Source organism: Triturus cristatus, chromosome 5_1, assembly GCF_964204655.1.
Source record: "Triturus cristatus chromosome 5_1, aTriCri1.1, whole genome shotgun sequence".
NCBI lineage: Eukaryota > Metazoa > Chordata > Amphibia > Caudata > Salamandridae > Triturus > Triturus cristatus.
Window position 1 is genome coordinate 419,945,458 of NC_140587.1, and position 26,126 is coordinate 419,971,583.

The 26,126-nt window shown below is 46.9% G+C and overlaps 1 protein-coding gene across 1 annotated transcript in view; it reads right to left on the reverse strand.

Annotated features, from left to right (window-relative positions):
• Positions 1–26,126, reverse strand: part of VPS13B (vacuolar protein sorting 13 homolog B) — a 2,934,705-nt gene that overhangs the window by 351,638 nt on the left and 2,556,941 nt on the right. The window contains exons 41-42 of the mRNA XM_085605186.1: positions 25,048–25,229; positions 1,642–1,991 (exon numbers count right to left, since the gene is read on the reverse strand). Coding sequence (XP_085461312.1) covers positions 1,642–1,991; positions 25,048–25,229 — 532 coding nt within the window. The remainder of the gene's footprint in view (positions 1–1,641; positions 1,992–25,047; positions 25,230–26,126) is intronic.

A 26,126-nucleotide genomic window follows, 5' to 3' on the forward strand; every position in this document is an offset into this window, starting at 1 on the left:
AAATGAGAATATCTGGCTAGCATAATGTTTCACATTGATGGCAAAAAACCCGTTATCTCTGTTGTAATAGGCATAGTTTGCCCAGAGGTGTATTTTCTGCTGCCTGTCTGGTCTCAATGCTTGTAGCATCTTCTGCACTAAAGGGGCTGCAAGTTGGTGTGTGGCCTTTACATATCTCAAATGTGAATATGCTTGGGACCACGGCTCCTTTGCCGATAGTATTAGGGCTCTCCGAATGCTGAAAATCAGTCATTGACACAAAGGTGGGTGGTGTACAATCTGTTGGCCGTCATTTGTCCTCTATCTCCCCCCAATTTTCTCTCATCTGCAGTACACCCTGAATATTTATCTACAAAACGGGTTTCCTAATGATATTGAAATGACCATCAGCTACCCCTGGTTAATTTACGCAGTAGCAATTACCCAGTCTGTGCAAAGCGTAGTTTTCAGTGCTAGTCTGGCAGGAATGAATGCTTTGGGCTTTTGCAACAACCCCATCACACTTCCCCAACCACAACTAGTCCATCTGGAACTGTCGCTTGGAATTTCTGGGCTGCTTGAACATTTTTGAGGGTCAGTAAGTCATTTAAGTCGTTTTATGACTTGAAGTTAAAGTAAACTGAAGGTCTGTCAGCAAGTAAGTGTCAATGGAGAGCTATGGAGCCGTAATCTGACAGACTGGGGAAGAGTAAATGCTTTAGTTTGACGAATTGCTGGTAACTTGTTTCATGTTCCCGAAAACTAGGGGCATAAAATGGACTGGGGATGTCCTCTAAAGTGTTGAAACAGTAGACCGAAAGGGTCCAATTAGAATTATTCGCTGGGCGGGAGATCTCAACAAATGTTGTGAGCCAGCTTGGCTCGTAGGCAGAACAACGCTGTAATGTTTAACGGAATTTGGCGAACATTGTCCGTCTGCTTCTTACACATCTCTGCAGCTCGTCAGAAAGAGAGAACAAAGCGTGTACCAGGCTTTATTTTATTTTTTAGGACGCAAGCTTTTGTTTTGATTGAGACTCATAAATTGGGCGCTCGGCGAGACAAAAGGAGCTGAAAATGGCCTATTAAATCAGGGTCGGTCCTGTCTGTGAGAATAGCTGTGAAAGGGAGCTGCCGAGAAAATGAAAGGTCGTTGGGTGAGAACCTGTGAAACGCCTCAGTACGTTCCTTAAATGTACATTGGCCGCTACCTAGGCGAGGTACGTCTTCAAAAATGAACAAAGGAGGGCGAGGGTGAGAGCGAGAGTAGAGCAATGTCAACAAGCCCGCGCGGCCACGCTAATTGAAAACAGATGGCCCCTGCGCACCGCTGCTCGCTCCCGCATGGTGGATGCCAGCACAAGCACGAGTGCTTGAAAAGAGCTGACCGATTCCTAAAGGTCATCTCCTAGAACAGCGCATGCGCTGCTCTAGTCTCTACCTAAAAAGGGACCAACGCTCTGCTTCCCAGCAGTACAGTATATCCCACTACAAAGAAGAAATCCAGCAGTGGCAAAAAGGTCTTGTAGGTGGAACGCAAAGTTCAGACACTGAGAGAAGTGTGCAAGTATTTTGAAAGAGACAGATGCTGCTAGATTCCATGATCTATTATCTGACCAAAAGGCACACGTTTTACTTCAAATATGTACAAGATATGCCTACCTGCTGCCAAACCTGGACAGCCGTGTTGAGGGAATGAACTGCATGCTGCCCTACATCTACAAAGATTGGCTCCAGCAAGACGGTGCAGTCCAGGAGTTTTTCCAGCGCACCGCAGGACATGGCCACCTGTCCGTGGATTGCGAAGGGTCTCACCAAGCGCTGCCATGTCAGGTTACGACACTCTAGGAGCTTGCAGTCGGCAGATGTGGCGCACTGGATCTCACGACAGATGTAGCCATCACTCCACTGGCGAAGATATAAGCAGGGCTCCTTAAATGAAACAATCATGTATTCCAGCTCTGATGGTAATGTTTTGTCTGACGCAAATGGTTGAAGACATCGGGGTGGTACTTTGAAGAAAAGAAACAAAATGAGTACCTGAATAAGGAATGGCAATGGCACAACTATTTATACAGCACAGCATTTCAACAAAGTTGTTTATTGCAATGGCTTTCTAGTCAGATTGTTCGGTAGGCACATTGTTACATTTTCGAAACATTTCATGAGAGTACTTACTCATTAGCGGTTCACTTTCAGGGTTAAACCACTTTTCAGTTACATATGACCATGTTAATGCTAGGCAAGATCCTTACCACTTTCTTATTAAATGCAATGCTTTTTTGGACATCTGAGAAGGAATGTCAGTGTTGTCAAACTCCTTGCAAGTAATGAACTAATTAGCGGCAAGAAAGTGTAGCATTTTATAGGTACCTTGGTCTATACTTGTTAGGCCCAAGCACTAAAGAAGATTCATTATCATTACTGTGATATTTCACAGTCAATTATCTGATTTATTCCCAAAGAGTATACTTTTTCCTTTGAAGACGAGCCTTACCCTACAGCATTGACAAACTTTATAAGCGTTGTTTTTTGGCTTGCAGACCTATTGGCTTTGCTAATATTTTTTCCTGATGGTGTTCTGCGCGCATACAGCATGACATTGCAGCCATTTTATAGTTCCAAGATGGCAATGCCCAATTTACAGTGGAAATAAAAAAAATATACGAGCAGCTTGGTAGTAAATTGCTGCTGAAAGAGTCTCCCAAAACAAAATTGAAAAAAGGATGCAATGCAGATCTATAGAGAAGCAACTGGAGCTACTAGGAGTGTAAGCAAACGCCAAAGTAATTGGAGGATGGGGGTGGGGAGGGAGTGGGTGTTGGAACGGAGGAATGGGGGTTGAGAAGAGGGAGATTTACAGAGGACATGGATGACGGCGGGTGGTTTAAACAAGCCTTTGCAATGCAATAGGTTTCGCATTAGTGAGTGTTAGAGCTATTGGCATTCTAAATGACGATGTCTTTTGCCCTGGTGTTTTGGTTTTGAGTGGAGTGAATGTATGTGGTGTGGAGTTCAATTGTGTAGGTTGGAGGGGGGCGGAGCTTGCTCGCGACCAAGATGGCCGCTTGAGCCTTAAGCTCCGTACATCGTCCGACAATCCGGCCTTGATCCGTCAGCATAGCTCCCCACCGAGGGGAATATTGGGGAGGATTGGATTCCGGGAGCTGCTGTGAGCACAGTGGTGGCTTTCCGGTCCGTCTCTGATGCTGCACACGGGAGATATCGGAGCCAGAGGGTGACTTGTAAGCAGGCCGCCAGACCCCGGGCTCGAGTGGTGCTGGAGAGCGGAGACACCGTTGATGTGAGGGGCACTGTGGCGGCGAGCGTGGAATCAGTAGTGGCGCGCGGTGCGCGAACACTGGTGGACTGCTGTGCACCGAGGCGTTGTCTCGGCTTTGGTGCGAAGGACTACTGCTGGCGCCGCCGTCTAGAGCCTGCTGGTGCTCACCATCGGCTCGCAGAGGGCGGAGACCTGGAGCGAGGAGCCCGTAATGATGGGTTTACATGGAGCTGAGGTGATCTGGCCCTGCGAGGGACTGTGACCCCCTGAACCGGCGGCTGCTGCGGTGGCGACCCATTGAGAGGCGGCGGACCATTGGGGGTAAGTGCTGCCCTGCGAGACCCATAGGTCCCTTCAGGCTCCCTGCAGTGCCGGCAGACGCGGGCACTTCCCGGCATGGCAGAAGACAACGGCCGCTGACTGGCGTGAAGTGTGGCGGATAGTGGCACCCCTGAGCGGCGAAGCCGTGAACACTGGCTTAAGGTGGCGTGACCCTTGGATACGCGGCGATGCTGCCGCCCCCCCCCTTCGCCTTGCGGCCTTCTAAGCATTGGGATGGATCGGAGCTGACCTGCCTGCACTTCAGTGGGCTCTGAGAGCAGCCGTATTGCATCTGGGTGGCAGATGGACCCTGTATTGCTGGGTACTGCCACACGGAGGGACGACTGCACACACTACACCTGGAGGTGAGGTCACAGAAGCAGCGCACCACAGGGCGGGTGAGTGCGTACTGGATCAGTGCTGCCTGCGAGATTGTGGTGGAGTGTGTGGGACTACATATGCCATATTGTCCTGCAGGCCAACCGTATATGCATGATGAGCGAGGTCCTGTGCAAGCGCTTAGCCCGGTAGGGGAGCGGAGGACGACGAGCTGCTGTGCCCCATAGCGCTTACCAGCTGGATGCAGGAGTGGTCTCCTACGCGGGGGTTGCCGAAGCACTATTCAACGGAGCACAGCTGGGGGTTGCTCAAGGAGCAGCAATGAACACATCTGTTGGTGACATTGTCCTGCATAGAGTGCGCACAGTGGAGGTCGACCACGGCTAATTGACACGCGCTCTTGAGGAGCATAAAGGAGGAGTGTGTAGTCACCCACGGGCGGGTGACTGGCGCATGCTGGAGCAGTCAAAACTTATTGTGAGGATCGGGAGCAGTGCAGGAGCTCAGTGGTCTGTAGTGACACGCGGCTGTCCACGAGGTGTGATTACTGGGGATCCGGTGTTGTGCAGTAAAGGCCACTTCAGGGAGTGCTTAACCAAACACAAGCATGGGCAGAGTCGACAAGTTGCAGCCTAAACTCACTTTTGATCAGAAGTGGTCGAAGTCGCATGATGCCTCCATGGAGGATGCGTCGCAGATGCAGACCCCAGGGCCAGCCGCCCTGGTTCTGATATCCGGAGCATGCTACTGGCCATGGAAAAGAATCTGCAGGGCGGCATCACCTCTCTTGGTACGAAAATGGACGCTCTCTCATACAGGATGGACAGAACGGCTGAGCGTTTATATAAGCACGCTGAGCGATTGGACATGTCAGAAAGGAGGCTCACTGAAGTTGAAGAGTCGCATACCGCGCTTGATACTGAACATAAGCAGTTGGGTAGGGTTATGCGAGTCGTGCAAGATAAAAAAGGAGGACTTGAAAGCGCGCTCTCGTATTTGTAACCTGAGGATCGTAGGCTTGCCAGAGACCACTCAAACTGGCAACATGGAGCAGTTTATTGAGAGGCTGTTGGTCGCGCTGATGGGGGAAGGGATCTTCTCCTCAATGTTTGTGGTAGAGAGGGCGCACCGCTCCCTGGGACCTCGCCTGCAACCAGGGGCACAGCCGCATCCGATCATTGCCAAGTTGCTCAATTATCGAGACAGAGACACTACCCTGCGCCTCGCAAGGGACAAGCGGACATTGACATATGAGGGCTCTTAGATTTCGCTATTTCCAGACTTTACAATTCGAGTCCAGGAGGCGCGCAGACAGTTCATACCTATGAAGAAACAGCTGAGGGATATGGGTGTAGACTATGCCATGCTGTACCCTGCCAAGCTGCGTGTTAACAGGCAAGGCCGATCCCACATCTTCACTGATCCAAAGGCGCTCCAGAAGGCTCTAAAAGTTTGGGCTAAAGAGCTACGTAGCAGCCCGGACCGGCAGCAGCTCGGAGAGGCGGCAAGGGGCGAACTGGACAAGCAGGTCTAGCTGCGGAAGGTGGCCACACTCTGCTAAGTAAGACTTGTGAACTACAGGGCAGGGGCGGATGGGGATTGTTTGTGTACCCTGGGCTTGGCTGACTCAGGCCGGTGACGGTGGGACTGCCAATGTCTGAATGGGGCTACCAGCAGCTGAGAACAGCCTTATCCTTGGAGTTTACGCTGGGTATCCATCCGATAATTAAGTCTTCACCAGGATAGGTCGTTTAGTGGGACGCTCTAGCAGAGAACACACAAACCTTGCCCCAGTGTGGTGAGTTGTCCCGGAATCTTGTACTCTTTGATCCCAGATCTATAGATGCTACCACTTCATTGCTATTCTACGCGTCTATAAAAGTCTAGGACTCTTGGGACTGTGATGCTGAGGTTTATGTTAAGGACGATGTACGGGGAGGGGGCTGTTTGCTGTTCATATTGTTTCTCCTTGCGCAGAAGAGCAACATCTGCCCGCGAGTGCATCACACGAGGGTGGTAATGCTGTTTTGGGGGAGGTGGTGGGTGGTGGGATGGAAGTTTTGGGGAATGATTTGCGGCCAAGTTGGGGGTAGTCTGTCGTGGGTGGGGGGTGGCTGGGGGGGGGGGGGGAGTTTTGATGTTTTTGTTGGTTAAAGTCTCAAACAGGTCGCTGTCAGGTAGGCACACTAGCCACAGGTCACTTAAGTCAGGTTGCATCTCACGAAGGGTAGTTACAGATGGCAGAACCTAGTGCAACACCTGCGCCAAAGCCCTTAAACTCTCTCCGCGTGTTCACGTGGAATGTACGGGGGCTTAACAACCACCGTAAAATGCGGAGGGTATTGCACTACTTGCAGAGACAGAATATAGATGTGGCCCTAGTGCAGGAGACGCACCTTCCACAGAATAGTGCTATTTTGCGAAGCAGAGGGTGGAAGGATCATAATAACGTATCAGGCTTCACTACGCATGCCCGAGGGGTGCTGACATGGATTAACCCTAAATCCCCCTAAACACTGACCCAGTTGGACTCAGTCCAGAATGGACGCTATGTGATATCTAGGTGTCAGGGCAGGGGCAAGGACTTCATCATAATAAACATCTATGGCGGAACTATGATTGCCTGGAGTTTTTCACTACACTTGCTGATGCAGTAGCCCAGATTCCCTTCTGCTAAGTTCATATGGGGTGGGGACTTTAACTTGGTCAGAAACCCAAATTTGGACAGATCCGGGAGTCCGGTGATGAGGACATCGGCGTCCGCAAGGGCACTGGACTGTGCTATGGTGAGCCTGGACCTTTGCGATGTCTGGCGCACGCGGCACTCAGCCAAGGGAGGTTATACACAATATTCTGCCTATCACAACCTGCACATTCGCATAGATTATTGGTTGACCTCTTCTACGCTGATGGCGCACACTCGGGAGTGCTTGGTGCTTCCGCGTACTTTGTCGGACCATTCTCCCCTCCTATTGGTACTTACCACGCCTAAGAAGACAATACAGCCATTCACTTGGCGCTTCCCTCCCTATTCACTGCTTGACCCTCTTTTTAAGGCAGAACTAGCTGAAGCAATATAAACATTTTTCCCCCTTAATGAGGGCTCAGTGGACAGTTTTCAAGTGGTCTGGGAAACCTTTAAGGTCTATATTCGGGGAGTGGCCATGGCAAAGCATTCGGGGGTCCTCCGCATGATTCGGAGCAGATTATCCGCCCTGGAAAAGGAACTGGGTGATTTAGAACAAAGTCAGCTGGTGAGTCAGGATGAAGATACCGCGCAGGCCCTTAAAGATCGGTTGGCTGAATATCATGAGGCAGCAGACAGTGAACTGAAATACATGGGCAAATATGCGACGGCACGCACCTATGGGAAGGGCGACAGGCCCGGGTCGGTCCTAGCGCAGATTCTTAAAACCAAGTGCAACAGAGTGCAGATAACAGAGATTGAGTCAGAGGAGGGAGAACTGTTAACTGAACACGCGGAAATAGCAGATAGGTTTAAGAGATTTTATGGGGACTTATACACATCCCACTCTTCTGGCACGGAGGAACAAATCCAAGAATATCTTGAGTATATCAAATTGCTATTCTTTACGAACACGCACCGTGAGTTCCTCATGCGGCCCATTGAAAAAGACGAAATAGTGTTAGCCCTGTCGGGAATGCGGGCAACTAGTGCCCCAGGGGTGGATGGACAGACTGTCGGGTTCTATAGGACATTTGTTGATTTACTACTTCCTTACCTCGCTACGCTTTTTGATGACATGTGCGTGTCGGGCACAATGCCACCATCAATGAGGGAGGCGGTGATTGTCGCCATCCCTAAACCAGATAAGCCGCCTAGTGAGTGTGAGTCCTACAGACCGCTCTCCTTGCTCAATGTTGATACTAAACCTTTGCAAAGGTGTTAGCTAACCGTCATTCCCCTCTGGCGTCGGTGCTGGTGGCTCCTGAGCAGGCGGGGTTTGTCCCTGATAGGAATCTAACGTATAACCTCCGTACGGTGTTTGGAATCTTTCAGCATGTTCGGCAGGAGACTATGGCTGTCGCGGTCTTCCTCGACATGGAAAAGGCCTTCGATTCTGTCGAGTGGCCCTTCCTGCGTCACGTTCTCACGAGAATGGGACTGGGCCCAGTATTTCTCCAGTTGATCGGAATTCTGTACAGTTCCCCCAGAGCACGAATAAAAATAGGTAATTTGGTAACGGATCCCATCACCATCACTCGGGGTACGAGACAGGGCTGTCCGTTATCTCCAGTCTTGTACGCTCTAGTCGCAGAGCCGTTGGCGTGTGCGTTGAGAGAATATCATAGCCACGAGGGTATTCGTTTCCCGACCTATAAGATAGTTGTGTCCACGTACGCGAATGATACGTTGTTGTATGTCCGTGACCCAGAGAACAATCTCTCTTCTATCCTCAGAGAAGTAGTACATCTTGGAGCGTTGTCGGGACTACGTGTTAATTAGTCCAAGTCCATAATCTTCCCGCTCACCCCGGCTACGGAGCGTTTTGAGACAGATTTCCCGTTACGCTGGTCTACAGAAGCGATTTGTTACCTGGGCATACGTCTCCATACAGATTCGGAAGCTGTGTTTAGGGAAAACTATGGGGTAGCGGTCAGCAAGCTGGAGGATGACGTAGAGGCCTGGATTAAGTTACCACTGTCATTACTTGGAAGGGTGTCCGTCATGAAGATGGTGATCCTGCCCCGTTTCCTGTTTCTGTTTACAAATATCCCCATTGTCTTACCAGTTTCCTTTTTTCAGAGGGTCACCTCATTATTGATAAAGTTAGCCTTGGAGGGCAAACAAGCGAGGGTGCGCTGGCAGATACTAACTCCCCCATATAATATGGGTGGGCTGGGCGCGCCAGATTTAAATTTGTATCATAGGGCGGCACAGAGCGCTCAGGCGTATTATTGGATGCACGGATGTCCTGTTCCTCCGTATGGAAAGACTCTTTGCTGATCCTCTACCTCTCCCAGCCATGATCTTTGAACCCCCTGACTGCAGGACGGGTATAATGGACTCACTTAATTCAACACGCCATGCCTGGCATACTTTATTGAACTGGCAGGCGGGGGCCCTGTTGTACTCACCGGTTATGCCAATAGAATGGGCCCTCTGGCTTGCTCCTTGTAGGGATAAAGGGGTGATTCATGCGTTGCAAACCTTGAAAGTCCTAACTGTGGGGGACTTGTTTCGTAATGGTGTGGTAAAGGCGTGGGAGGATGTGGAGGGTACAGCCGGGGTTAGCACAGTACTACAGAGATTCCAGTTTCACAGGGTATGGAGAGCTTTACGGGAGGTACTTAGGGATGACCTACAGGAACCGCCTGAGATGCTGGAGCTGTCTTATATTATTAAAACTAAAACGCAGCGTAAGGTGGTTTCCAACGTTTACAAACTGGCAATGTCTCATAGGGCACATCGCTATACAAGAGCTAGGCTAGCCTGGCAACGAGACTTGCAACTGAGATTGTTGCCCCTATGTGGTCCTATTGCTGCACCCACACACGGCGAATCTCACTGCACGGCAGGCATAGACTTGTACACTTCAAGTATCTGAACAGAGCGTATTACACCCCAGAGAGGCTATGCCGGTATGGGTTACGAGAGGACTCATCTTTTGATAGGTGCCATGAGCAGCTAGAAGACTTTCTACATCTGGCTTGGCAGTGCCCTGCGGTGTATAGATATTGGGAGTCGATCTTTCAGGAACTGGGAAGAGTGGTGGGCACGGTACTCACACAGGACCCGGCCCTGGCTCTCCTGGGGTACTCTAAATGGCTACCTAAGGCGGTCTGCAGATTTGTGGACATGGGCCTGCTTGTGGCGAAGAGACGGGTTGCAATGTGCTGGCTGAAGGGCCCGGTGCCCACATTGGCGCAATGGTCACAAGACATGCTTTACTGCAGTACCCAAACTGAGACCTTTAGTGAGTTGCTCCCCCCCAGGAGTAGACCCAAGAACTTCTGAGGATTATATAATACCTCTCTGCTCACCAAGGAGGTCTCCACGGATGAGATACCCCAGGATACTACTGACAATGACACTCCCGGACCCTAATTCACTGCATTAGGGTCACATATTGAGGTACTCACCTGGCCAATCAGCTGAAAGGGACACTATGCACCTGGTGCGTTGGGTGGGAAATGCAGGGAGGACGGCTTGGTTTAGCTTCACACGAGTGGAAGGGTCTCCCATCTACTGGATATTAGTGAATATCTATGTCATTAGGGTGCTCCTCGCGAGTATTGTTTTACGAGGCTTACTGTATACAGTGTAAATCACTTAAGACCAGGGGTTTGGTGCAGCATGACTACTTAGAGAGAATGTCTTCCAGTTCAATGTGATCAAATTACGCTGCCTGCCCTTTTGGGTTGTTGGTTGAAAAGCTGTGTGCACAAATGTGGATTTGCGGTCTGCCTGCCCTACGGGTTGTAGGCGAAAGGCTATGTTAAATTGAGATTTATTTTTCTTTTTTTGCAATAATATTAAAAAAAAAAATTTAAAAAATTGTGTAGGTTGGATTAGAATTCTTAGTATTGGAATTGTGTGGTGTGAAGAGGATTCATGGTGTGCAGTGGAATTGTGTGCTTATAATTAGGTGATATTGAGTATACTGGAATTTTGTGGACTGGGAATTTGTGTCATGGAGTGTAATTATGTGGAATGATATTTTGAGTTGTAGAGTGGTATGTAGTGGAGTTTAATTATGTGGTGTGCTGTTGAATTTTGTAGCATGTTGTGGAGTTTTGTGGTATGGATTGGATGTATGTAGCGTGTTGTGTAAGTGTTGAGTTGAGTTGTGTTGTTTGTTGTCGAATTATGTGGTGTGGAATGCAAATGCGTAGGTTGAAATGTGTGGCATGGAAGTGTGTGGCGTTGAGTGAACTTATGTGGATTGGAATAATGTGATATGGTGTGGAGTGTATTTATGTGGGTTGTGTTAACAAGTTTAAAAATGATGAAACATAATTACAAAGAATGGTGGCCCTTAAATGCGCGCAAATTCAAACATGTTGCTTCAGCAAAAAATGTCGAAAGCGCACAAACGTCTCTTCAATTTCAGACCCAAGCAGGGAGGAGCTACAAACAAAACATACACGTTCAACATGAGCAGGGAAAAAAGAAAATAGTTGCAAGACGAAACACTTCAACACACCAATGGAAATGTATCAAAATTGTGCAATGTAGTGGCTCTAAAGGTATGAAATGAGCACATTTTTTAAAGCTGGTACAAGTAAGTCAGCAAGAAGAACCAATAGAGGAGGTCTGCTTTGTGAAAGAAAGAAGATGGATCAAAAATAAAAGCACGCTAATGAAATGAGGGAGAGATGGTAGTGGGTAGGATACAGAGGAAGAATCAAAATGTAGAGAACAAGGGGAAAGGTAATCTTATTTTTAGAGGTCTAAAACTGGAAGGAGTGGGCATGCATTGCGTGCTGTATTGCTGACCGATGAAGACGAACTTCAAAGGGAGGCCAAATGGAGAAGAACGAGCTGAAAGTGACCAGCACAGAGTTTGCAAGAAAAAGCAAGCAAAGGAAGCTTGTCAGATCTCCGGTTTCTACGTACCCTTGAACTGCTAGTTGCTGCCATTAGGCAGTCTACTGAGATGAAGGTCATGGCACTTTTTGACATTGAAAAGCTTTTGTGAATGCAGATGATATCCTGTTCACTTTCACTTTGTCAAATCTATCTTCCTCCATGCCATGTCTAATGCCAATTATAGCAGAATATGGTACAAAATAAGCAGCAGTAACATCGAGATTGGAACTGTTCCTGCCTCTCAAACTGGTAAGTAGGTACAGACCTGTGCTTGGCTGAGGGCCAAGAAAGGCCTATCTGTGTTGTGTTCTTAAAAAAGATGTTAAAAACTTAACAGATGGCATGAAGGCTGCAGACGGACAGTAGACATGATAGCTTCAGATGATGCAGTGCCATGGTTTTTTATGTGTGTATAATAATGTTGCATACAACACAGGCCTTGCTAAATGTTATTTGTGCATCAAGTGAGTGATACAAACAAAAGTCCTGGGAAAAAGGGCCTTCCAATCTCTACCAAGACAATTTGTCTTATGTGAAGTGATATGGGCTTGATCATTTTAAGGTTCCTTCCAACCAGCCTTAGAACCGATTGTTAAATTCCCTGAAGCTTTTCAATAAATATTGTGGCTGAAATGTGGTTGCGGCAGCTGTAATGTACAGGAAGAGGGAGGGGCAGCATATGGATTAGATGCAGAGTGGTGAGGAACAACTGAGGATAGGGAGAGGTACACGGAAACAGAAACACAAACCCACATCCACTGTCACAACGTGACAGCAGTGAAGGATGGGGAAAACTAGTATTCAACTTTGTTGGATAGTGGCAAACATATTAGGAGTGGCAGAGGGAACAAGCTGCCTCCAGACTCTCAAAGGTCCCCACTTAATATGCACAAGAATTCACCCTACAACCAATGTGACCAGTGACTGGTACCGACCTACGGTAGAGAGTGCACTCTACACCAAAAGCAACCAGTCCACTGCAGTAACATCCGCCTCAATACAAAATACCAGCAGATGGCTGCAGGCCTACTACAGCAATGACACATGAAACAAACAGTGCCTACAGCCAGGAAAGCCAGCTTACTGCATCTTAAGAATGTGTAAAGAGATTGTAGAGTAGTCCACTATATAAATAATAAAAATTACATAGATACAGAAAAGGTGGTTGACTAGAGTTAGTGAACAACCAGATAACGAACCATCGTTCCTCAAAACGTGCTCAGGTTTCTTGGTAATCTGGCTGGTTTGCGAAGCAAAGATTTACTTTTGAAGTACAAAGGCACATATTCACAAAAAAATAAAACGGGGTGGGCAATTCATGTGTATATGTATCAAGTAAAGAGGCTGTTATATACCCTCCGTCCCCGTGTTTATGTTTAGTACCCCACATGTTTCACTGTGGTGTTAGACCTCAGTAAAACTCACACCCAAAATACTGTACACCATTGCAGTATGTGTACGTCAAAGGCAGTTGCTTTACCTCACTCGGCTCCTGGGTGTGTGTAGCATCACGTCCTCTCAAAAGAGGCTAAAGGTGTTGACGCAGGTGATGCCAATGGCGGCAGCCGCACCCTCGTGCCCCCAGAGGCCTCTCGATGGTGAGGCTGGACCTGCAGCCGCAGCTGCACGGAAGGAGGCCTGCGCGCAGCACCGAGAGCCGGATGAACTCGGGAAAGGGTGGCTGTGGATGCCAATGCCTCTCGTGGCATTACTTCATGCCCGAAACATGACCATGTGCAATTTTTCGATCCACCACACATGGACGATCAAAGGCAGCTAGCTGGCTTTCTCTAATGCAGCCTACATGCTAACATTTATAAGTAAGAACGCAGGAGATTACGAGAGAAAAAAAAAGGAAATGGATTTTCCCACTAACCCACAGTGAAGCGGAGACAATTTTAAGCGGGAGGCATCTCAATGAATCCATTTTTGGTTTACAAAATAGCAAGTTTACCACATCAATCGGGTGCGATGGCATTCATGATGTAAGGATTGTTAACAGAGAGTGAAAAGCAGCCACAATAAGACAAGCAGCGAGGAGTGGAGGTGAAAGGATGATGGATCCAGATGAACAATGTTAATGGAGTGGTCTACCGCTCAGAGCATGGAAATGAAACTTACTGTTGCTAAAAGAAATTAAAGGGAAGGTCGCCTGAGCTAGAAACCAAAAGCAATTAAAGAGGTGGAATTCAAAGTGCCCCATGGTACAACAAGCTCTATTGCGCAAAGGCAGCCGCTTGTTTATATTTGCATCGCGCTTTCACTTTAGCTCGATGCAAAATTAAACACGCGGCTGCCTTTGCCAAAGCCGAATGGAAAAAAAAGTGCGTACTGACTAATTACGGGGATCAAGCAAACAATCCAGTCCGGATGGTCTGGCCGAGAAGGAGACAGGGCGGTAACAAATAAGCCTCACTTTCAATCGGAGGCCAGCATTTACCATAAAGTATGACGCCAGCCAATGAAAATGATGGGCGTGGCTTCAAGTTCCCTTCCGAAATCATCTCGACCACAATAAGCCTCGCAAAGCGCGCTCCAGTGCTAGGTCTGCAAGACCTAAAAACAAATAAAAAAGCTGAATCGGCCTGGGGGTGGCAAAAGGTGAGAGCATGAGGGAAGGATAGGTGAGGGAGAAGCAGCACACGGGAGAAAGAGCAAGAAAACACATATAATGCCATAGAGTGCAAAAAGCAAAAAAAAAAGTAGCTCCCTATGGAAGTAACCTTTTTGACAACAGATTTTAAAAAACTCAAATCAATGGAGTCGCCTGCTTGTCTTACAGAAGTTATCTGTCCTTACTGTATCTTATTGGAGGCCCAAACCAGGTAATACCATTTTCAGTAGGACGCAGACATATAATGTATATTACCGTTGGCTGTGTGTATTCTCCATAAGAATTGTCATTACAATAACAGTTTCCTGAAAAGTTGATAAATTGTAAGGAAAGGAAGGGAAGCATTTGAAATGGAAACTCTCGAAGAATGCTGCGGTTTTCAGAGTAAAGTCAGCGGACCATTGAAGCAGGCGTAAATACTACTTACCGACACGTCAACTGTAGTGCAGTGGTATTAAAACTGCTCGGTGTCCGAATGTAATGGTGCTTACTCTTGATTCTGAAGAAAAGCATCACCCAAGGATCTGGCATTCTTCAAGGCTTCACTCAGAACATACTTGTATAGAAGTCTGCTTGAGTTTTAGGATATCTGCTTTATGTCTCTGGCTTTGATGTATAGCATGGACTGTGTTCTGTCAGGCTTCTGTACATATAGACGGAAGGAGAAAGGGCTGTCTCCATGCAGCAGCCGCTCCACTGCTAGAGACGGGCCTGCTCTTACCGTGTGAAGTGCCTGCAAACCTATTCAAGTGCTATGTTCCTGGAAGTGCCGCAATATTACATTTATGGATGTGTGTGTTGTATATTTTTACTAGACAACGGGGCTGATACATGAAGGCATTTATGAGTGTGCGAAGTAGTATTCCAGTAGTGCTCATTTACTTGCTCTTACAAACATAGATAGAGGTGTTTTGTGTCACCCCTCTTCTTTCATTGGTCTGTTAAAACATTATTCACATTCTGCTTCAACCCAACATAGCATGCAACATGAAAAAAGGGTCAGCCCACTTTAGCCACTGGATCTCTAGCACCACGAGTGACATTATTTCTCCTATGTGCACAGCTACCTAAAAAGTAGTGCACATTAAAGCCATGGCTGGTGGGTAAATACTCTACTTGGCCAATGCCTTTTTTCTTTCCATTCTTTATTCATTTTAATCATCATAGTGTGTTTAAATGATGTCTCCATGTTACAGAAATTCAAGGCCAATCATACCTTTTCTTTTCACTAATAAAAATCATATTTTTTTTATTAAGACGAAAAAGGATTTCCTACCTATTTTCTTTCAAAATCTTTTTATTGATTTTACAAGAACATACAGCTGTACAATAGATCCGTATACCATACAAATGAAATTGACATCCACCCCTCTTGTTAAATGGCCCTGAAGCTTATTTTGGGCAGAAAGGCTAGGTTCAAGCTGCATCTACGATTGACATTCAAATCACCCTTTCTCTGAACCCCCTCAACAACGAATTTGAGTACAGGACAGATGGTCCCAAAGCCAGCGTGCACAACAGAAGACAAGGTATTTTATGATATATTGGGGTGTTCCTTCTTGCCCCCAATGGGGGGGGACACCCCGACCATCCTCTGATCCTCAATCGGGTCCTGTCCCCAGCACACACCATTTGAGAGGGTAGAAAGTGGAACCTCTTGTGTGACGAGGTATGCACCCATGGTGGGTTGGGGGGAGGGTGGTGTGGGTGGGGATGTTGAAGTGAAGGGTGGGGCAGGGTTGAGGGAACCTCTGCTCCACCAAATCCAGTGGACCCAGGTGCCCCGCAAGAAACACAAGTGAGCAAGCAGGGACCAGAGGGACTACACGGCCTCCCAAAAAAGCAGTCGGGGTCCAGCTAAAGTAAAGATCCCCAAGTCCAGACGGATCCTTGGGCTCAGGGAGAGCAGGCCCAGCCCAAGGTGGAACATGGCTTCAAAGGTTCTCGCAGTCCACATGCTGAGTGGGCCCCACTACAGAGGGCCCACCACTACATATTGCGACTGCAGGAACGCAGCAAGGCCGACTCTGGATAGTTGTCATCACACTAGACCAGCACCCTACCTGGCAGAAGTTTGGTGGGACCTGCAACGACCACTGGAACTTGCTGCGGACTCTCACAGGCCTCAAGGTGTGAGCAGGGTCAACTCTTCTAGGCCCCATTTACTCACATGGGCAGCTTCCGGCAAGGGTCCCCATCAATGACCACCACAAGAGCGGGACTCGGAGCAAGGCCAATTCACTACGTCCGGCCTCAGGGAGGATGTTATGGATAAAGATAGTGACCATGGCCAAAAAGGGTACACACCCGCCTGCCTCCAGTCTGAATCCCACCCTTCAGAAGAGCCAGTGTTCCAGGACCCCTCTGTGCCAGATCTGCTGCATCTACGGTTTCAGAAGAAGGTTGCAGGTTGTCCAATTTGGGTGGAAAGGGTGCCTATGGCTTCGGCAGATGTCGGGATGGAGCGGAGCAATGGCACCCAGCAACCTCCATTGCCATCTTGGCCATGCCCCCCACAGCTGATTTAAGTACATCTGCCTGCTAAGTATCCACTGAACTATCCTATAAAAGTATACGCAAATACTCCTAGCAGCAACAGGCGACATCGGGTCCATGCTAGACATAGGGGAAAACGCCGCTCTGATCCTCCTCGACCTCTCAGCAGCCTTTAACACTGTATCCCATTGCATCCTCATCGCCAGACTCCAAGACTCAGGTGTTCAAGGGCCGCCCTAAGATGGATCGCCTCCTTCCTCTCCAATAGTATTCAACGAGTCTCTCCTCTTACACCTCCAAACACAAGAAGCTTTTCTGCGGAGTCCCCCAGGGCTTTTCCCTCAGCCCAAACCTCTTCAACGTGAACTTGGCAGCCCTTGCCCCCATCCTAAAAGCCCACAGCATCAACACTGTCTCCTATGCCGATGACACTCAGCTGTTCCTCCCCCTCACTGACACGAACAACACCACCAGGACCAATTTTAACTCCTGCATGTCCAACGTGGCCAACTGGTTGAGAGAGAACTGCCTCAAACTCAAAATGGGTATTCTGATCAAGACTTTCAAATGGTTCTCCATGTGCACAAGACACATAGTCACCCAAGCCCCCAAAACCAGTAGGCTCGAATATGGCATCCCCAATCAGCTCACAAAAAGACTCCAGACCGGGCTGGACTAAGGCATCCCCAGTCAGCTCCTGCAAAGACTCCAGACCATCCAAAACACCTCCGCCAGACTCATTCTACATGCCCCCAGAAGCACTCACATCAATCCCTACCTCACTGAACTACACTAGCATCCAGAAACGTTGCAAATTCAAGCTGCTCATTGATGCCTACAAAGCCTGCACAACACTAGACCCGCATAACTCAATGTTCAACTTCAACTCTATCAACCTTCCCGACAGCTATGTTCTACCTCTCTCACCACCGCACAGGATCCCTGCATCCAGAGAAGCAAGTCATGAGAGGTGCACCTTCTCGTTTATTGCTGCCAAGAACTGGAATGAACTTCCTCAACACATCAGGACAGCTCCTTCACTTCTCAACTTCCGCAAGAAACTGAAGACCTGGCTGAGCGCTGCCCAGCCTACATTCCTGTTCCAGCGCCTGGATATCCTCACAGGTGATATGCTATGCCATAAAAATTGACATAATATAACAATGAGTACATTTTTTGAATATAGAATTTTTAGGTGAAGTTTAAAGAAAAAGGAAAACGCTACTTACCAGTGTGCATCTGTTCTTGGCATGTAGAGTTGTAGAATCATATGCCAGTGCATAGATCGCCATCTAGTGTTGGGCCTGGATGTTTGCACTTTGTTTTTCTTCGAAAAAGTCTTTCCAGTCACAAGGTAGGTGACTCCTCCCTTAGGTGATAGTGCGCATGGGCATCGACTCCATTGTTAAATTGTTTTCCCGCAGCGGGTGATAATGGAGTCAGAAAGGGTAGTTAGAAGGAGATGTCCTTGAATGTATGTATCTGAGTAAGATGTAACTGCAACAGGTATAGGTACCCGGGGAGGCGGGTGGTCGCATATGATTCTACAGCTCTACATGCCAAGAACAGATGCATACTGGTAAGTAGCATGTTCCGTTCGAGGCATATGAGCTGTAGATCATTTGCTTTTGCATAGACTATACAGCAGTTAAGAAGACAGGTAACTCAACCAATTGATTAATGTGAAAGGCAGAAATTACTTTAGGAAGGAATTTAGGGTTGGTCCGAAGAACCACTTTGTTTTGGTGCATCTGCAAAAAAGGTTCTTCTATGGTTAATGCCTGGATCTCACTGACTCTTCTGAGTGATGTGATAGCAACCATGAAAGCCACTTTCCATGTAAGAAATTGCAGTTCACATCTGTGCAATGGTTTAAAGGGTGGACCCATCAGCCTGGTGAGAACAATATTGAGTTCCACACTGGGGCAGGTGGACGTCTTGTTGGAATGACTCTTTTGAGTCCCTCCATAAAGGCTTTAATGACAGGTACTCAAAAAAGAGACAGATACTGCCTATTTTGGAGGTATGCAGGTATTGCAGCAAGATTTAAGCGGATAGATGTTTATGCTAAATTGGAATGTTGGAGATGTAACAAATAGCATATAATGTTTTGTACCGAAGAATTAACCGGGTTGATGTGGCTTTTACAGTAAATCACAAACCGCTTCCACTTGGCTGCATAGAAGGCTCTTGTGGTAGGACTCCTTGCTTCCTTGATGATATTCATACAGTCTGGCGGTAGATTTAGATAGCTAAACTCTAGGACTTCAGGTGCCAGATAGCTTGATTGAGTTGACGGGGATCTGGGTGTCTTATCTCACCACGGCTCTGGGTGAGGAGACTGGGTGAAAGACGTAGGTTTTGATGAGGAACTACTGAGAGTTCTAATAGGGTTGAGAACCATGGTTGACGTGCCTATGTGGGAGCAACCAGGATTAGCGTCAGGGAGATTTGTTTGAGTTTCCGAACCACTAATTAAATGAGTGGGAGAGGCAGAAAAGCGTAAGCTAATATCCCTGACCAATTCATCCATAGTGCATTGCCTTTGGACAATGGGTGTGGATACCTGGATGCGAAGTTTGGGCATTTTGCGTTTAGATGCATGGCGAACAGGTCTATGCTTGGGAAGCTCCACATTTGGAAGAATGGGAGGACGACTTGAGGATGTAGTTACCATTCGTGGATCTGTTGTGTCTGTCGACTTAACAGATCTAACAATATTTGTAGGAGAGGCACACACTGGTTTGATCTTTGAAGGATACTGTGTTTCTTCTATCTTAAACCTTTTTTAAATGAAAGCGTGCTGCAGAGGAGGCATGCAACAGTCATGAATGCCAACTATGCTCAACACGGTAAGACCCTTCAGAAGTTTTTGTTAGTAGACTTTATAACTTTTGTAACTTCCTTTATCTTAAAACCGTTCATCTCGTTTTTTTCACAGATCACGTTCAATCCAGACTTTTAACGCTAGACCTGTCGTGCTTTAAACATTAGGACCAAGGTATTCACCTTTCTAAACCACGTCTAGTACTTTAGCTACCACTTGTTAGTTGGTTCACAGGTTCAATCTTAACAGAGTCACTTTTTGGTGGAGGGCTTTCTGCTCACTCTAATGTCGTTTTTAAATAAAGACTCAGCAATAACCCTCATTGTTTGAGAAAAATGAAGTATAAACTGCTTTGGATCTAATGACGCTAGTACACCTACCATTGTAAAGTATATATTTTTGTTTATGTTGTAGAATTTGAGCCCCTGAAGAAGAGCCAGTTCTGGCTCGAAATGCATTGGGCAGCAAGATAATAATTTGAATATCTCATTAATCCAATCAATTGGATCGAACAAGATGAACATATGGACATCCAATGAATTTAAATAAAAATTGGAATGTATTCATAACTAAGTTTTGGAATCGTTGAATTCTGTAGTGCATTTAAAGTTGTATAACATTTATTTAACTAAAAAGATTGTGATAATAACAATGTTGTAAATATTTAGGTATTTCTACCTGTTAGTTACAGTGCGCAGAGGTCGGGTCTCACTGACCCTTATATTGTTGGACTTAACAGATCTGCCATCTGATTGTCCACTCCTGGGAGGTGTTCTGCCAGAAGATAGATTTTGTGATGAATGGCCCATCTCCAGATTTCCTGTGCTGGCTGGGACAGTTGGAAGGAGTGTGTCCCCCATTTTTTAATGTAGTACATGGCCATCATGTCTGTATGAATTAGTACGGTTTTGCGTACTAGCTGATCTTGAAATGCTTTCAGAGCCAGAAAAATCGCCAGGAGCTATAGGTGATTGATGTGAAGCTGTTTTTTGTTGGGGGCTCCACATGCCTTGAATTGTGTGGTTTTGGAGATATGCTCCCCAACCTGTTAGTGATGCCTCTGTTGTCAGTACAGTCTGTGGAACCGGGTCACAGAAGGGCGCCCCTTTAACAGGTTTTGTGTGTTCCACCACTGCAGAGAGCGATGGGTGCGGCCGTCTACCAACACTAGGTCTGATTACTGACCCTGAGTCTGGTTCCACTGACGTGCTAAGCATTCCTGTAGGGGACGCATCTGAAGTGTTGCGTAGGGAACTATGAAAATGGAAGACAACATAATTCCTAGTAATTGCATGAACACTCGAGCTGGTAAGGAGTGGTGAGGCTGAAACTGAGACAGTACGTTCTGAAACGTCCTGAGTCTAGTTGGAGTTGGATATGCTACAGCTTTGTGTGTGTCTATGGTAGCTCCTAGGTAGTCTTGAGACACTGAGGGTTGGAGATGGGATTTGGCCTGGTTTATAGTGAACCCTAGTTGGTGAAGGAGTTGCACAGTTTTCTGTGTGTGTCGCATGCAACTGTTATGTGAACTGGCCTTTATAAGCCAGTCGTCTAAGTAGGGGAAGACGTGAACCTGTTGTCTTCTCAGGTGGGCTACGACTACTGCCAAGCATTTTGTGAAAACCCTGGACCTTGAATTGATAATATTGGCCTGCTACCACTAACCGGAGGTATTTGCTGTGGGCAAGGTGTATTGGTATATGGAAATAAGCGTCCTTTAGATTCAGAGTGGATAGAAAGTCGCCTTGATGAAGGAGAGGAAGAACTTGCTGGAGTGCTACCATGTGAAAATGGTCCGAATGAATGTATAGATTGAGTTCTCTGAGGTCCAATATGTGTCCGAGAAAGCTGTCCTTTTTGGGAATTAGGAAGTATAGGGAGTACACTCCTTTCCTTGATATTGTAAAGGGACTGGTTCTATTGCACTTTTTTGCAATAACGAAAGAACTTCTTGTTATAGAAGTGTAAGATGTTCTTGTGACATGAGGTGTGACCTTGGAGGAATATTGGGTGGAGTGCTTGTAAGTTCCAGGCAATAACCAGATTGGATAATTTGTAGAACCCATTTGTCGGATGTAATCGTATTTCAAATGGGTAGAAAGTGTGAGAGACGATCCCCGACAGGAGTGGAATGATCGGGGGTATGGGAAATAAGTCATTGTTTGTTGTTGAAGGCGGGGGAGGTACGTGTAGAATTACCTCTGCCTCTTCCCCTGCCATTATTTTCTCTATATCCTCCTCGAAAATAACCTCTTGAAGAGGCCAACCGATTGTTGCCCTGGTAAGAGGAGGAGGCATTGTCTGTGGGGATGTTTTTGGAGCCGCCCCTGTAGAATGAGCGACGAAAGGAACCTCTGTTGGAAGGTGCTTTCAAGGCATCCATGGACTTAGCAACCTCGGTGTCTTTTTTCATCTTTTCCAAAGATGCATCAACAGCTGGGCCAAAGAGATGTGCATCAAAAGGTTGATTAAGAATAGAGACTTTTACCTCAGGTGTAAACCCAGAAATCCTTAACCAAGCATGTTTGCGAAGCAGTATGCTAGTGTTCATTGCCCGAGCCACATTTTCTGCCTGATCTAAGGCACCTCTGATAGAGGTATTGGTTATTAATTTACCCTCTTGAATAAGGTCACTGGCTTTAGCTTTAAGCTTCTAGAGTTCATCATAATGAGCCCTAACATATCTTGCCAGTAATGCCTGGGCATTGGTAATGCGCCAATTATTAGCAGCTTGTGATGCTATCCATTTACGGGAAGCATCCAATAATTTGGACTCTTCATCCTCCTCTAGACTCTCCTTATGGAGCTCTACCCCATGGTATTCTGCAGCTCTATTAATGAGCTCAATGTACCCAATATTATCATCAGGCAGGGAAGGTCTAGATGGATACAAGTCAGGTTTAGGGACATTATAATGATCCCATGGATCAGTATCCTGTGGGACATCTTGTGGTGCATAGTGATCTAAATCATCATCATCATCCCCTGTATCGTGTGGGTCAGGTGATGGTGGAGTAGGGGATTGTGTAGGTGAAAGAGGAAGGTCTTCAGAAATGTAAGAAGAGTCAATAGCCACATTTTTATTTTTAAAGGAATGTGGTAGTCGTCTGATAAGCCCATTTTCCTCTTTTGGCATGAATGTGTCCAGTTTCCGGGTGGATTGCGATTTCTTTCTGTTTTGGATCCGGTGGATTTTCGGTCCGAGACTCTTTAGTCGCTGTACCTTCTTTAGAAGATGGTCTTGGCATCGAGAGTTTCGACTTCGAAGGTCTCGGCTCCGAAATTTTCGGCTCCGAAGATTTAGCTTTCCGCAACGGCGGAATGGAGACCAGAAGGTGTTTCGGTTTTGACGCTGAAGGTTTTGGGTCAGCACCGACGTGGGGATGGATCGAGCCCGAATCGGAAGGCTCTTGTTTGTGCTTCGGCGCTGAGACCGAAGACGGGGTGGTCGAAACTTTTTCTCGGTGCCAACCTTGGCCCGAAGGCAGAGGAGGGACAGGAGCCTTTTTCTTGTAAAGGAAATGATAGGGGAACGAAGGCTCATTACTCACGGTCTGTTGTGCCGGGATCAGGTCTTCAGCATCGGAGTCAGCGCCGGATACGGAGACGTGCTCCTCCTCCATCTCTGCTTCCTGCGCTTGTGATTCTTCTTGATCGGACTCTTCTGCGAGGAGGTCCGGCGCAGGGCCACTTTGCTGGTACATTTCGTGACGTCGAGCCAGACGATCATGGAGGGTTTTCTTCGACCGAAACGACTGGCACGCGTAGAAGTCTTTCTCGTCATGTTCCGGGGATAGGCAAAGGTTGCACACTTCGTGCAAGTCGGTGTGCGGGAACTTAGCGCGACTCCTTGGACATAATTTGAAAGGAGTGCGTTCCATCAGCTGCGACCGATCCTGGTGCGGGTATGTCCAACAGACTTCCACAAATGTTCTGATTGAAGGTTTTCGAGAGTAAACGATACGCGGAGAGTGGGAAATGCGGTTGAGTAACAATACCGTCGAGGGTAGTAGATTGCGTGTCGAAGGGGGCCCGAAGAACAGTGCCAAACCGGAGCGCAACAATTCACATCCGAACCCGATGCCCATGCGCATTATCACCTAAGCAAGGAGTCACCTCCTTCGTGACTGGAAAGACTTCGAAGAAAAACAAAGTGCAAACATCCGGGCTAAATACTAGATGTCTATCTATACAAAAGGATATGATCTACAGCTCATATGTCTCGAACATGTATATATTTATCATCAATGCTTATTGTTCCTTTAGTCATCTACACATGTTTGTTAACTACATAAATAGCTGCAAGTTCGGTGTCTTTTAAGCACTATGGGCTTAACAGGGTAGACAGTATGATAATGATTATAAGTTTTTTCAAGAAGATAAATCTCCAGTATTTAATATGACTAAAAAAGAGATATAATTTCTTGTCAATATTCTGTGTTTTTCGTTGAAAAAATGGGCCAGCCAACTTGTTTCACCCCTTGAGCGGCACGCAGGCCTGGGGCTTTTTCAAGATTAATGTCAGAAACGATTTAAGATCATCCTCATATTGTTAATAATAGTAGGCAGCTTGTGGCTGCGGGGGCAAAGGTCAGATCAGACACTGACCACGCTTCACAACCGACGACCGCAAAGACTTATTGACCCTACATGGATTTCTTCAGCGGTGCGTGCTGCAGGGACACCGCCAAAGACACGAACTATTGACTTTGCCCTTCCATGGGATTCTATCTTATGACATTACTGTTGACGCCAGACTTCAAGCTTGCGACCTTTATATTCAGGAGTCAGACTCCCTGTGGCAACATTACCCTGTGTGATGGGAGCTTAGGAGGACGACCTCCTTTAAGGCGCGGCCCTCTTGGATGGAGGCTGGCCACGCCCACCTAGGATAACCTGAAGCAAAAGCAGAGTCCCTGTGTTTTCCAACTTGCAGCACTTATTGGTGACTTAATGGTGATCAACTTTAAAGGTGGAAACCAATCTGCAGCACTGAACGCTGATGAACTTTAAATGTCAATCACTACATTTCTATGGAAACAACATGAACAATTTTATGTACACTGAGTTGACGGATACAGATTAAAAATGGATTTATTTTTACTTTGAAAGTGAAAAACAAGACCGGGAACATATAAGCGTAAATGGGGAAGGGAAGTGGAAGATAGGTTACACAGGGGATTGGGGAGGCCTGGTGACAACAGGAGCTGCGGAGGAACCAGAGGGGCGTGATAGAACAAGATGAAAAACTACAAATAACCATTGCTGTGGATCTTGAATGTGTATTCCCATGAACACCACTGTATTGATCCTGAGATATGGGAGGGAGCAGGGAAAAGGCCACTGAGGAATGGGAAGTGGGAAATAGTTCAGTGACTATTACCTGTAATTTGTAGGATATATAGATGTTGGGGACGAGCAGCATGAGAACTGTACCAATTTCAGGTTGATGTTATTGTTCTTGTTTTGATTTTGCTTACATTATTTTCCTTTGATCTAAGGTGTCGATCTTTGTGCCACTGAGAGCACTTGATGTGGTCTTACCAGAGCCCTGATCTGGGACATAATGTTAACCAAAACTTCATAATAAGAATGTTTTTTAAAAAAAGAAAGTCAAAAATAAAAAGAAGTACCTGTGCCAAGCTGGTCCAAGTGGTGGCAAAGATGGATCTCCACATGAGCGAAATGCACAGAAACACCCAGCGATGGCACGAACCAGGGCGTAAAGCAGGAATCCACTCTAGTGCAGGCTGCCAAAGCTGTAGGAGTCACCAGTTGGTCACATGCACTCTGGGAGCCCGATTCACTTTCAGAACTGGAAAAAAGTGCAAAACAAAACAAATTCTCTATGAAGTCCCTTAAAAGGGCAGCAGGTTGTATTCAAATATCATAGGAGGCTCTTACAGTGTTCAAATAGGCACTGGCAATGTCAACCAGTTAAAAATTAAAGTGCCAGTTATTGATGGGTTTAGACACTCAATAAGTTATCTCAGCTGCACTCTGTCAGTTAACCTTGAACTCATGCATCCATTCATCTACTCACTGACTTGTTCTTGCATCTATTACTTACACAACCACAATAAAACACACACAAACTCAATAACATATGCAAGCTAAATAAAAAGTAGAAAAAAGAAAACATGATGCCACCTGTGGCGATGTGACTGCTTTACCCTCGGTGATGTGACTGAGAGTACTGGTAGTGATGTGACTGCTTTACCCGCTGTGATGTGACATAGGGTACCGGTAGTGATATGACTGGGGTACACGCTGTGATGTGACATAGGGTACTGGTAGTGATGTGACTGGGGTACACGCTGTGATGTGACACAGTGAGTGACATTCTGAAGGGGTCCCCATCTTTTAGCGATAAGCCACTAGATGTGACTGAGTACTCTCAGTAATGTGACTCAGAGTCTGGAAGGGGTGTGATTGGGGTACCCGCTGTGATGAGACTGAGAGTGGCGGTAGTGGTGTGACTGGGTACTGGCAGTGATGTATCTAAGAGTACTGGTGGTGATGTGACTAAGTACCGGCAGTGATTCGTGTAAGCATTGACACAATGTGACTGGCAGTAAAGGTGACCCAGCCCAGGGTACTGGCGGAAGTGGTGACTGGGGTTACTGGCAGTGAAGAAAGAGTAGGGGTGCTGGTAGCGATGTGAATATAGGGGTACTGGTTGTGTCCTGACAGGGGGCACGGAGAATGTTCG